Genomic DNA, 13,675 nt, shown 5'->3' with positions numbered 1-13,675 from the left:
TGCCCATAAATTTCTCTCGCACAAAGTGATAATCAATTTCAATGTGCTTAGTTCTGGCATGAAAGATAGGATTCGCCGCAAGGTAAATCGCGGAAATATTGTCACACCAGAGAGTGGGAGGATGACGTTGTGATATTCCCAGTTCTTTAAGAAAGGACTGTAGCCATAAAATCTCCGCCGTGACATTTGCAACACTTTTATACTCTGACTCGGTACTAGACCGAGCTACAGTCCGCTGTTTCTTGGAGCTCCAAGAGACTGGATTGTTTCCAAGAAAAATCACAAACCCACTGACTGAGCGACGATCATCAGGATTTCCTGCCCAATCAGCGTAAAAAAAACCATGAATGGACGATGTAGAACTGGGATGAAGATGAAGTCCATGAGTGATGGTTCCCTTTAGATACCACAAGATTCTTTTCACGGCTTGCCAATGAGTAGTGGTGGGATAGTGCATGAACTGACAGACTTGATTAACTGCATAGGCAATGTCAGGTCTAGTCAGAGAAAGATACTGCAAGCTGCCCACTACACTTCTGTAGAGTGAGGGATCCTCAAAAGAACTTCCACCATGAAGAGAGAGCTGAGATCCCGTAGTAACAGGAGAGCTAATAGGCTTGCAATCTTGCATAGCGGTGCGAGCAAGGATGTCATGAATATACTTGGACTGAGTGAGATAGAGTCCAATGGAATCCCTGCGAGCCTCTATGCCAAGAAAGAAATGAAGTGAGTCAAGATCCTTCATAGCAAATTCCTTCTGCAGAGCAGTGATTATCGATTGAAAAGGTGCTCCTGGTGTCCCAGTTAGAATGATGTCATCAACGTAGACTAGGAGATAAATAATGTATTGTGGTCCCCAGAGCGTGAAAAGAGAGGAGTCAGCCTTGGAATTTGAGAAGCCAAGACGCCGAAGATAGGTGCTAAGTCGCTGAAACCAAGCCCTAGGAGCTTGCTTAAGCCCATACAGAGAACGACGGAGTCGGCATACATGATCAGAACGGGAGGGATCAACAAAACCAGGAGATTGGTCCATATAGACTTCTTCAGTGAGATAGCCATGGAGAAACGCATTCTTGACATACAGCTGTCGAATAGGCCACTGAGAAGAAACAACACTGGAGAGGACTGTCCGAATGGTGACCGGCTTGATAACTGGACTGAACGTCTCTGAATAATCGACCCCTTCCCTCTGATTAAATCCTTTTGCCACTAATCGAGCATTGTAGCGATCAATAGTGTCGTCAGCGTTCTGTTTAATACGATAAACCCACTTACAGCCAACAACATTGTGAGCAGGAGATGGTGGAACAAGATCCCACGTATTATTCTGAAGTAGCGCCGTATACTCCTCCTGCATTGCTGCTCGCCAAGCCAAATGTTTACGTACTTGAGCAAACGATCGAGGCTCGTGTAATTCTGCAGAGACAGTGAAAGCAGAAGGATGACGAGATATCATAAAACGAGGAGGAGGAAGAGTTCCATCCTTGGACCGCGTTGTCATCCTGTGTGTATTCTGAGGAACAGGTGTAGCATCAGAACCCACGGTTTCCTCAGCCGGTACTGTAGATCCTGCAGACTGGTCAGAATTCTCAAGAGTGGGGATTTGTGGATCAGTAGGAGTAGTGAGAGAGTTACGAGAATCATGAGGTGGTAGTGAAATAGATGAGGGGACAGGAATATGTGTAAAGGTGGTACAAGAAGAAGAAGGAATAGACGTACCAGCAGCACATACAGGCCCAGGGGAGGACCCTAGAGCTGTCCCCGAGATAGGTGACACTGTCCTGTAAGGAAATGAATGCTCATCAAAGACTACCTTAGTTGACAGGAAAATTCGACCTGTGATGGGATTAAGACACCTATGTCCCTGATAGTGATAGGGATACCCTAGAAATACACAAGGCTGAGACCGAGGTTCTAACTTATGACGAGTGTAGGAACGAAGATATGGATAACAAAGACATCCAAACACTCGTAAATTGGAGTAATTTGGAGTGTGACCATGAAGGATTTCATATGGTGATTTGAGTTTAAGAGACTTGGTAGGCAGTCGATTGATAATATGTATTGCGGTTTCAAAAGCATAGTCCCAAAATTTTATAGGAAGCGAAGAATGAAAGAGTAATGAGAGACCTATATCAACGATATGATGATGCTTTCGCTTAGCAGACCCATTTTGCTGAGGTATATGAGGACAGGAGATTTGATGAAAGATGCCATGACTTGTAGTTCAGACTGAAAATCTGCTGATAGAAATTCCTTAGCACCATCAGATTGAAAATATTTGATTCGATATCCATAGATATTCTCAATTTGAAGACGAAAGGCACGAAAAACACGAGGCACATCATGTCGAGATTTTAGGATATAGAACCAGGAGAATTTGCTATAATCATCAAGAAAATGAATATAGTAATGATGTCCAGTATGAGAGGTAACTGGTGCAAGTCCCCAAATATCTGTATGAATAAGCTCAAACAGAGACGTGATTTTATGATGAGTCAAAGGAAATGAGTTATTTATTATTTTCCCTTGTTGACAAGCAGAACAAACATAGTCAACATGGTCATTATTAAGAGAACAAGAGGGACTCAAAGCACGACGAATGATGGGAAAAGAGGAGTGACCAAGACGCTGATGCTAAAGAATACTAGAACTAGATGTGGACATATGAGCTTGAGGACTGTCAGTGTGCCTGTCTCTCTGGTGAAAGCAATAGAGCCCGTCCTTAACTGGACCACGCATAAGCTCCTAGCGAGTATGAAGATCCTTCACAAGAAAATAGTTCGGGTGAAGCTCAAAAAACATCTGTTATCCTTGGCAAATTTAGATATAGCGATAAGATTTTTGGAAATATGTGGTGCATATAGGATATGATTTAAGTGTAAAGGACGTTGAGAAATTTTAATGGTAGAGGAACCAGAGGCTAGAACTGGAAGTGCTTTACCCTACAAAGACATTATCTGAAGTCGGAATGTCATCACGGAGATTAAGATTGGATAAGTCTGACGTCACGTGATGTGTAGCACCTGAATCCATATACCAGTCGAGGTCATGGAGTCCCGGAGAGGAATTGTGGGTTAGATGTGCCTGAGCCCCAGAAATGTGATTGGATGGACAAAATGGTGCTGTGTGACTTGCACGATTACACAGCTGACATAAGACTGCGGATCTGGGCCCAGAGTACTGAGCCGACCCAAAAGAAAGGTTGCTGAATGAAGTTGGGCCTCGGGCTGAATAAGTAGATGAGGTGGGCCGGTGTTGGAAAGGCCCAGTCGGTCCAGTAAACATTCGCGAATCGCGAACTGGACCCGCGTCGAAAAACTGATTAAATTGTCTGTCCGACTCGAGAGCTTCTCCTCCTCCACCCGACAGCGGATTAGGGTTTCCGCCTATTTCTCTGCTCGCCCCCTCTCCTGATGAATTCCTTCCAGAGCCGCCCTTGCCCTTCCCTTTCCCTCCTTTACTATTCGCATAATTAATCTCGACCGGGACTGGTCCCAGAAGACTCGAGAGGGGCGCGGGAGAAGACGCGGCAGTGGGCATCGTGTTCTGGACTGTTGCATAGAGACGGCGCTCCACATGGCCGACCAAAAGAGATTGAAGTTCCTCAGTTGTCATGGTAAGCATGCTCTCCGATTGGGTAAGGATGATCGGTTCCCAGTCGGAACCGAGTCCTGTATAAATACGCCTGTTGATTTCTGCATACGTTTTTGGCTTTCCAATCTGTGCATATCGTAGGGCATGTTCCTTTACTGAGTTAATGAATTTCACCATTGATTGATCTCTCTTTTTCAGGTCACGCCATTGTTGATCAAGAAGGTCTTCTTGTGTAGCGATTTGAGTGAGGAAGGCAGTGGCAAGCGACGTCCAGGCTTCTGAGGACGTTTTGGCAGAGAGAATGGTTAAACCGATTTCTTCGGTGACTGCCAACATTATGCAGGTAAGAGCAAAATTGTCCCTTGACTGCCAAGTGAGATAATCAGAATTTGCATTGACTGTGCCATCTGCTCCTGTTGTGGTTCTGCTTGGTATTGTGACTTTGCCCTCAACATAATCAAGTAGCCCATATGTAGTAAGCAGTGGAGTCATTACTCCTTTCCAATATAGATAATTCCTGCCATTTAGTTTGACAGGTATGGTTGGAAAGGACGAAGGAAGAGTAGTGAAGTTTGAAGAAGAAGAGGGAAGAACCGTGAGGGTTGAGGAGGAAGAACTATCAGCCATTGATGCCGAAGAAAAGAAAGATAGCAGATAGGTGAGTAAGAAGAATAAGCAGAAGCAAGGAACCGAACCAAGTGGGTGTTACCCTGCTCGGGCTCTGATACCATAAAGATTAGAGCAAGAATGGCTGAATTCCTCAGTTTAGGTGAGGTGAGTATATTCTATTATATAGATACTGTACATGATTGCTAAAGGAAAGTACATAAATGTATATCGATACATGCCTAGAATACAGCAATTATAAATGGAAATCTATGATCGCATATCATCCTCTATTAATCTTGTTATATTTAATTGTAGATTTAAGTTGAAATATTAATTAAGTTCTCTCCAATGTTTCATTTTCCTTTTCACCCAAGACGGCATCTCAAATGGGACCTTACTTGTCATTGCACTATATGATTGAGGGGCGTTGAGTGATGATGGGGATTTTGATGGTTTGCGTGATTGGAATTTGTAGGAATTTGATTAATATGTAAATTTATTTGTTTTTAGTGTTTCTTTTATGCTTCTTTCCTATCTCGGTTTCACTCTTGAAGAAATAAAATGGAACGCCCTCAGTTGAAGCCGAACGCACTGATGACGAAGCTATTGCATAGGAAATACTTTGTTGTTAGGAGAGGGGAAGGTTCTAAAAAATGGGCGTGTAATTTTGAATCATAATTATAAATAAAAAAGATTCTAAGTTTAATTCTTACCGGTCAGAATTTCCCCTTCTTTTTTTTCTTTTCCTTACTTGTATCGGTCTTTTCTATTGAAAGGAAGAAATCTCTTTCATCCACCAAAAAAAAAAATTATAATCCCTTCAATGTAAATTTTACTCGCCAAACCTTACACGTATTAAGCCTTTTTTTTTTCCCAGCTAGCACCTGATACCTAAAAATCAAATGAGCCTCTAGCTATTCAAAGTTCAAGTAAACTCGACCCACTAAGAAGTAAAATCAACCCAATCATGAATTTTCTCCATTTACAATACTCAAACTTTAAATTTTAATTAGAATAAAGAATTGTCAAATCACTTGAACTAATCCACATAGTGATTTATATAAATAATTAATGATTAGGATGAGGTTAAATGATAAAATCATACAAACAGTTACCCACCACTTCTGATCTTTTTTACTGGAGTAAATTGGTTAAAATACTCTCGAGAGATGAAAGTTGTCTCAACTGCACCTTGATTTATTTTTTACATCAAACTAAACCATGACAGTTAAAAATTACATCAGCACAACCCTTTCATCTATGTGAAATATCAAACGAAATCATCTGACGTGGTTTTTTTTATTGTTTCTTTGTTGCTTTCCCTTTATATTAACAGAAGCCGTGGGATTGAAATCCCTAATCCCCAAATTGAAGAGCCGAAATCCTTATCCTCCAAGATCCCTAATCAGCTCGGAAATTTTGCTAATGGGCACTTCATATTTTTCGAACCATCCCCAAACTGTAGTTTCACTGGGGACCATCATCAGCTGCCAGTTCCTCATCAAGAGCCTGGTAACTTTTCTGCCCCATCTTCGGTGCTGAGCACAGAGGTAGATTCTCTCCCTTTCGATGACAATGATTTCTGGGAAACCGTCTTCAATTAGATCAGTCATATGCTCATGGGGGAAGACAAGGAGGAGAAACAGAGTGAATTTTCAAGACCCTTTAGATCTTGAAGCCACTGAGAAATCCTTGTTCGAAGCCCTGGCTGAGCAATGTCCCTTTTCCCCAAGCAATTTCACATGCCGACCATATTCCCTAGATAATAGCTTCAATGATAATGATTCTGGAAATAGCACTGATTACGGTGGCAAAACCAGCTCCCCTAGTAGTTTCAACTCTATCGAACCTCAGTGGATCGATGATTTCGGAGAAAACAACCTTTTCCTGTTGCAAAGTCCTATATCAGGGAACTTCATTCTTCAATCCACTGCAGACTCTGGTTTGCAGCCGACAGATCCCTTGGTGAGTACGCCTCAAGTCCAAACTTGTATACTCAGAGCGATTTGACCCTACATTTTCAGAGTGGGGTAGAGGAGGCGAGCAAATTCCTCCCAAAAGATAATCAGTTCTTCATTGATATGGGGTCGAGTTCGTTCAACCTGGGTTCGAAGGAGAAGCCTTCGACATGTTTAGTTTTTTTGGCTAAATAAAAGGTCGGGAGGGGGAGACTAGCGTAGCAACCTCCTCTGGAGACCAGAGGGGCTCCACAGCCGCCATGGAATGTTCCATTCGCCCGAATGGATAAAGGGCTCGGTGAGACATAGCCCACTTAGGTCACCATGACCCCACTAAAGCGCACAGTAGACTAGAACAGCTCCCATAGGGTAGATGACAAGGGTCTACTAACGCAAGCGCTTTCGTATTTGAGTCGAGTTTCAACCCCTTAACCTCCCCTTGGAAGACGAAGTCCGTTACCAACTGGGCTACCACCTTAGTGGTTTTGACAGGTTTAGTTAAGATGGAGAAGGAAGAGGAGCAGTATTTGCCTCCTACTGGGAACTTGAGGACCACGACCGGCTTGTATCACCAAAAAACACCAAACTCCACTTCGATCTTCTTTTTCTAAACCCTAAAAAGAAAAGGAACTTCACTAAACAGAGAATGTTTGATATTATCTGAAAGTCACACTCAAACAGAGGAAGGAAATAGAAGTGAAATACTTTTCTTATTTTATTTTTCGGTAATTAACATTCTTTAATTTTAGTTCATTTTTAATCAACTACTACATTATCTAAAAATTTTCATGTGTATCACATGTCAGCATCTAATAGTTATAGTGCGTGTAAAAGGGATAGGAAGAGGATAATGTAAGTGAATACTAATTCAGTTCATGTTGAATTGATATATTAAGAGATAAAATTCTTTTAAAGTGATTTTTTTCATTAATAAAAGTTAAATTCGAGATCTTAATTAAAAAAAAAAGCATTGAATTCTTTTAAATCAATCCGCGTTTGTTCAGAGCCATTCTTCTAGCTGTTCCCCCTGGACAGACGCAACCTACTAAGGTCGATTGCATGTGCTCCGTACTTTGTCCTTTTTGTGAAATTTTTTTGTTGCTTCTCGGCTTGTAGCTAGGTGGCCGTGAAGATTCCCATTTTGTTTCTTCTTCCTTAACAAGTTAGGGTTTCATCATACGTAGAGAGAGGGAAACTGGTCTCTCTCTCTCTCTCTCTCTATATATATATATATATATCATCAATTAGGTCCAAGTGAGTAGCTCCGTAGAGGGGCAAATAACATTATATATACAGTAACTAGATAATTATAAGTAATAATAATTTCATCCTCTAAGAGAAAAGTAGCAATGGAGGAGAAGACAGGGAGTATAGGTAGAGTTAATGAGCGGCCAACAGCTGGGAAAATGATTGATCGAGGAACAGTCGAGAGGAACCAAAGAGATCACATGAGGGGTCTCTGCAACGAGCTCTTCTCCCTTCTTGCTCCTCGGCATTTCACCACTTCCAAGGTTCTCTTTCCATTTCCTTAGTGAGGTTAACAATGAATCGCGACAATGATATAACAGTCGCATTAGAGATATTAGGGTTGGAGAATTGCGCTGTAATGTTGCTGTTTATATATTCTTACATATCGATCCGAGCCAACATGTATATATGTTTATGGAATTATATATATGTAGGAGCTAGCCAATTAGAACGGAGTCATTAACAGAGAGAACTTAATCTCATGAAAGCTATTTGAACATCAATTCCCTACTTTTTTTTAGGTTATAAAAATACAACAAAATAGAAATCTTTATAGTTAATTAAAAGGCAAGGGTAGTAGTTTCACGACTCCCATCATGAGAATTAAACATATAATCTTTTGGTTGAAAGATGAGGGCTTACACCATTACGCTATACTTTTTTTTTTCTCATTCATGGCCTTAGATTCTATTTATGCATGCATACACATGTACTATTAGGTCAAGTTTGTGATGGTGATAATTGAAAAGCTGTTCTTGTTAGGGTTTCTGCGCAGAGTCCCTCTATTGATCTGTAAATTATATATATATATATATAGGTATATAGATGCATGGGATAGCTATGTACTACGTTTATCTATGTACAAAATCCATCCACCATCATTTTGAGGAAAGCAGCAGCAACACTAGCTTCTTAAACTCGCAATGATTCACACACAGATTGTTCAATAAAACTAACGTTCTGTACATCTAATTTTTTTTATGATATACACATAAATATAACGTAGTTTCTTTCTAATGGAATACTGTTTCACGAGGAGCAGATTTATGAGGATTGAGCTGATTCACCAGGAAAACTGTGTGTGTTATAGTATATCCGTGTGTATTACATATAGTTCGATTTCTAATTATTTCTGTTCTCCGATTACCTTTGGGGGGGAAAAGAAAAACACAAACCTTTCACCATTTCTATTTTCAGGAAATGCTATCACTGCAATCCCAGATTGATGAAGCCGCATCCTACATCAAGCAACTTAGAAGAAGAGTGGAAGAACTGAGGGTGAGGAAAGAACAAGCGGCAATCACGACCAGCATAGTCGCAGGCGACCATAACAACGACAACGGTGATTGTCAGATGATGGAACAGGATTCAGATGAGTTAAGGGTTCCGATTCTTGAGTTGAAGGAAGTATTCATGGGTTCTGGTCTACAAGTTAACTTGATAAGCAAAAGCAGCTCGAACAAAAGTGACAACAACAGAAGCAATTTCTTCTCAGTATCGTGCAAATTGATTGGTGTTCTTCAGGACGAAGGAGCTGAGGTTGTTGATGTTAGCTTTGTCCATAGAGGCTCCAAGGTTTTCTACTCCATCCATGCTCAGGTAACTATATATTTGTGATTTAATTAACTCATCTTATCTTTACACATACACGATAAAATACACATCTAATTTCCGGCGCAATGTCATTCCATTTCTCAACAAATAAAGTATGTGCGAAAGATTAAGAAAAGTCCTAATTACAGTCCATATATATTAACAAGCAGGGCCAGATTTCCTCCATATATCTATATTATATAGCCGATCAATCATGCAAGCTTGTTGTGCAGTAACTGTTAGCTCACTGAAATATTCATTTATCGAAGAATCGGAGCATGACAACTTTTGACAATCCAAATCACACCTCGAGTTCATTAGTTAATTTATGTTTATATTTTCAGGTGAAAATATTAAGAATCGGGATTGAGACTTCGAGGGTACGCATGAGGTTGGAGAAATTAATCGCACAACTTATTTGATGATTTTCTCGGACATTTTTTTTTCTCATGATCAAATTTATGGCGCCCATGGATCTCTGGCTGAGTTTGCTTGGCGGAGTAGGACGATCAGTCGGAATTTGGTCAGCTGGGATTAGAAGACGACCGGACTAAATCACATTCGAGGATGAAGAGACAACAACGTCCATTATTTCTGCCGTCCTCCAACAGGTTGTGCAGATCGTGAAACGTTAGAACTTTATTCTTCCCTTCCTAATAAGCATGGATCTCGTGCCGTTTTTTGCTCCTTGTTAGCATGTCTGAAATGTTCCTCTGCAGATAATAATTCTCGAGGAATCAATGAAAACACTGCGTATCCATGAAAAATAACGGCGTCACAACAGAACATCCGCGTGCCTATTTAGAACATGTAAATAAAAAGAAACCCTATTATGTCCAGACACGGGCCCATGTGATATTTGTAAGATTAATTTCTAATATAATAATAATATATTATGCTACGGAATAAACTGACCTTAAGACATTGCTTTGATAACGTCGATAATTTTCACACGTCTCACGAGATGTCTAGATGGAGACACATGCCCTGTTTAATAGGCCGAACTAAAAACCGCTCAGAATATTATATCCTCATATATCATCCCATCAAAATGATATTAAATTATAATTCACAAGATATGGAATATGTCACTTAAATCATGGAATATATTGTGACATGAGGGTCACCTAATTGAGAGATTATTTCCTTAATTATGTAAATACACAATATATTCTTACAATATTTCATCGTTGGTCCAGAGAGCGTTTCGCTCTTATTTCTAATTGAAAAACGCCCCCAATTTTGATCGCACGTGGAAGAAAAGACCTTACCCTGGACACTTTTGTGGGAGGAGCCCAATCGACAAAGGCCTGCACGGACTAAACCAATGACCAGAAACACTGAATGTTTACATATAACTGACATGTTATTAGAACATATATATCGCTGTGTAGATTGAGAATTGAGATAAAAACTACTATTTTATAGTTTTTCTGAGTGAAAAAAGAAGCAATTAATTAGAAAAAAACAATCTAACAAAGTGAGTATTGGGCTAAGCAAAGTGGTCATCTTGCAAGTTATAGGACATCTCGCATCATAATTAATTGAATAATTGAATCCCTATCTACCAAGAAATCAAGAGTGCGTTTGGATTGAGAGTTGAGTTGAGTTTTGATTTTAATTGATTTGTAATGATTGAATGGTTGAATTATGAGAAAAAGTGTGAAAAAATAATAAATAATTGAGAGAAAATAATGATTAAGTAATGATTGTGTTGTTGAATTGTGAAAAAGTAATGAATAGTTGAAAGAATTTAATATTAAAAATTGAATTAAATGGTTAAAAAAATTTTAAAAATAAAAAAAGTAATGATTATGATGTTGAATTGAAGTTGAGTTGAGTTGAGTTGAACATTTTTTCGAAAACAAACACACCCAAATCATCCCTAGTGTCCTGCCAGGAAAAAAAAAATCGTTCCTAGTGAGTCAATTATACATTTCATGCATATGCATTTATATATATATATGTAATAAATTAGATATTGATATGTCTATGACTTTTTTTTTGGTAGGGGATATGTCTATAACTTAGAATCTACAAGTCAGTTTCAAGAATATGTGGATTAAATATATTAACTTGTGTGTCTAGGATGACTGGGCACAATCATATGATGGGCTGTGCCGAGAGACACATGATCCTTCCAGTGGATTTGGGTATTGTACATATATATAATATCCGTTATATTAAAAGCAAGTGGAAGCTGATGTACATATATTATATATATAATGATTTTGAATATTCAGAAACAATCATTGAATGGAGTACGTTGCATGCTCATAGGAAAAAAGGGAGAGAGAATAATGACTCTTGCAATGACTATTTGGTTGAGAAACTTTGAAGTTTGAGAAAAATGATGACGAAGTGATCGAATAGTATAGAAAATATTTAATGAGTATTATTCATTCACTTTGATTAAATAAAAATTAATTAAAATATTTATAAATGAGAATTTGTGAGCCCATTGTGGAGTCAATTTCATTTGCTCTTGAGTAAGGAAGTTTTAGAATTAATTTTCATCTTTCAAAAGGGTCCGTTTTGTTTGATTCACGAGTAAAGTAATTGATCCATGAAAATGAAAGACGAAATTTTTCTAACTACGTTTGAAAAAAATATCTCCCAATCAATAAAATAATTTTTGAAAATTTTACGACTTACTTAATTGTTTCATTGGTTATATTTATGTTATATCGCATGTCCCATTTTGTATGTATGAGATTGAGTTTTCGTCGTTGAGTGGAAAAAACAGAGTATCATACAAGATCGGAAAAAACCAAGTTTCATCCTATGACACCTAGAGAAACATAATAAATTACCTCCAGATAGCTAATTACTCGAAGTAAAAGGAGCCATGTCTTTGGAATTGCACATTCCGGTTCTCATTTCTAGTGACTTAGGACATATGTTCTCGGAGATACTGTTGCGACTTTCGTACCCTGAATTTGCAGGGTCCGATATACTTTGGCTCCGGCCCGATTGTTCGTCCAGCGATGGTGTCTTGAAGTATATATCATTCGTCATTGGGAAGTTTCCTTCATGAGAGAGTTTTGAGTGTTGTCCAAAACAATGGTCATGAGGGAATCATGGTTTAATTTTATATCACGAGGGTTCAAAAGAAGAGTCTTTTGGCAATGAATAATCCCGAGCAACCATATAAACTCTTCCATTGGAATGGAGGATCAATTTAATTTATCAGTCAAATTAATATTAAATTTCTTCAAGGAAAAATGTGAAATTATCAGTCGGCATCTTGATTTTTTTCCCATAATAATTTAATAATACATCCTTTGTCCCTGTTTCTCTCTCTCAAGTTTCCGTTTTAACACACACACACACACACACACATGGAGGCAGAGGCATAGCCCTCCATTTCTTCTTCGAGGCTGCTCTGTTTCTGCCTTTCCAAGCTACCCTGATCAGATTGGATGAACAAACAGACGCACACATCTGAGGCGAACCAGTCGTGGGGGTCTCGACAACATCAAAGATTCCGAGTTCCCGGCCCATAAAATGATAACAAAAACTGGGGAGGATTCATCTGCTCTGTTTCTGCATCTGCCATGACAGTCTCATTTAACATGGTAATGGAAATTGTCCTGTCCCTGGCCCTGCTCTTCGCGGGGATAGCTGTGCTGGTGGTGATCCACATCTACGTGGTCGGAAGGGCATTCCGGGACAACAGGTACCCGAATGGCCGAGCCAGAAGCTTTGTCCAGGGAATTGGTCCGACGCCTCCGAGAATATCCATCGAAGACCTGCAGAAGCTTCCTCAGTTCACTTGCAAGTCGGCCTCGCCCGCAGTCGAATGCACTGTATGCTTGGAGAGCTTCCGGCCCGGGGACAGTTGCAGGCTGCTGCCCAACTGCACGCACAGCTTCCACTCCCACTGCATCGACTCGTGGCTTCTGAAGACTCCCGTATGCCCAATCTGCAGGGCCGCCATTAATCCTCCGCCTAGCTGCCAAGCTCTCGAGAACGAGGAGGGAGGAGAAGACAGAGCATCTCCAACAGATGTTCATGTCGAGTTGACATAGGAACTATAGGAAACTGAGCAAGCAAGAACAGAACTCCATCCGTTAAAGCTTGCTCCTTTATGATTCAGGACAAGATTCATAGGACAGGCAGATGAGAAAACAAGAACATCAAAGTCTGTAATTTTTGGAAATCAGTTTTTCTTTTCTCGTATGTAATGGAAAACAGGTTCCCTACAGATTCTAATTTAATTTTTTTTCCTTAAACTTTCTCTGTCATAAGATCTCGTGGATCTTCCTGCCCATCATTTGCTTTTAGCCATGCCTTTTCCATGGTGTTGTGGTCCCCGATGGGACCAAAATCGAACAGGACGACTCATTTTCATCTATGATAATTGATAATTGAGAGGTTGAGAATATATTACGGAATTATGGTTCGGCTCGATCAAACTATCAAACATTGGACTCATATATGGAATCTCATCAACTGTTCTGAAGGATGTAAAATTGGGAAAGGATGTAATACGGTGGATCACACCCGCTTTCACCTAGGTTATACTTTTTTATTACTCTTGGGATTAGTCTAAGATACAACTCGCTGAAAATGAATGTATTTAATTTTAAAAAGATGAGTCAAGTAATTTAATATATTTTTAACATAATTAACTTGAATTATGAGTAAATTACTGGAAATTTTTTAAA

At 39.5% G+C, this 13,675-nt stretch overlaps 2 protein-coding genes across 2 annotated transcripts; both read left to right on the top strand.

The window, feature by feature from the left end:
* Window positions 1-7,441: 7,441 nt before the first annotated feature.
* LOC116188901 lies at window positions 7,442-12,042 on the top strand. Its single transcript, XM_031518355.1, has 4 exons — window positions 7,442-7,675; window positions 8,610-9,011; window positions 11,094-11,163; window positions 11,951-12,042. The coding sequence occupies exons 1-4, from the start codon at window positions 7,514-7,516 to the stop codon at window positions 12,040-12,042; spliced, it is 726 nt and encodes a 241-aa protein (XP_031374215.1). The 5' UTR covers window positions 7,442-7,513.
* A 204-nt stretch (window positions 12,043-12,246) lies between these two features.
* On the top strand, window positions 12,247-13,192 carry LOC116187351 (RING-H2 finger protein ATL64-like). Its single transcript, XM_031516009.1, has one exon. The coding sequence runs from the start codon at window positions 12,563-12,565 to the stop codon at window positions 13,034-13,036; it is 474 nt and encodes a 157-aa protein (XP_031371869.1). The 5' UTR covers window positions 12,247-12,562; the 3' UTR covers window positions 13,037-13,192.
* Window positions 13,193-13,675: the final 483 nt, after the last annotated feature.

The sequence above is a fragment of the Punica granatum genome, chromosome 8, assembly GCF_007655135.1.
Source record: "Punica granatum isolate Tunisia-2019 chromosome 8, ASM765513v2, whole genome shotgun sequence".
NCBI classification, from domain to species: Eukaryota; Viridiplantae; Streptophyta; class Magnoliopsida; order Myrtales; family Lythraceae; genus Punica; species Punica granatum.
Note: the sequence above shows the minus strand (reverse complement) of the source record. Positions and strands in the feature narration are given on the sequence as shown.

What these genes read in the sequence shown, in the direction of transcription:
- LOC116188901 (XM_031518355.1), top strand. Translation starts at nt 7,514, where the DNA reads ATGGAGGAGAAGACAGGGAGTATAGGTAGAGTTAATGAGCGGCCAACA. An exon ending in GGCATTTCACCACTTCCAAG is followed by an intron (nt 7,676 to 8,609) that starts GTTCTCTTTCCA and finishes TTCTATTTTCAG; the next exon opens with GAAATGCTATCACTGCAATC. An exon ending in TCTACTCCATCCATGCTCAG is followed by an intron (nt 9,012 to 11,093) that starts GTAACTATATAT and finishes TTGTGTGTCTAG; the next exon opens with GATGACTGGGCACAATCATA.
- LOC116187351 (XM_031516009.1), top strand. Translation starts at nt 12,563, where the DNA reads ATGACAGTCTCATTTAACATGGTAATGGAAATTGTCCTGTCCCTGGCC.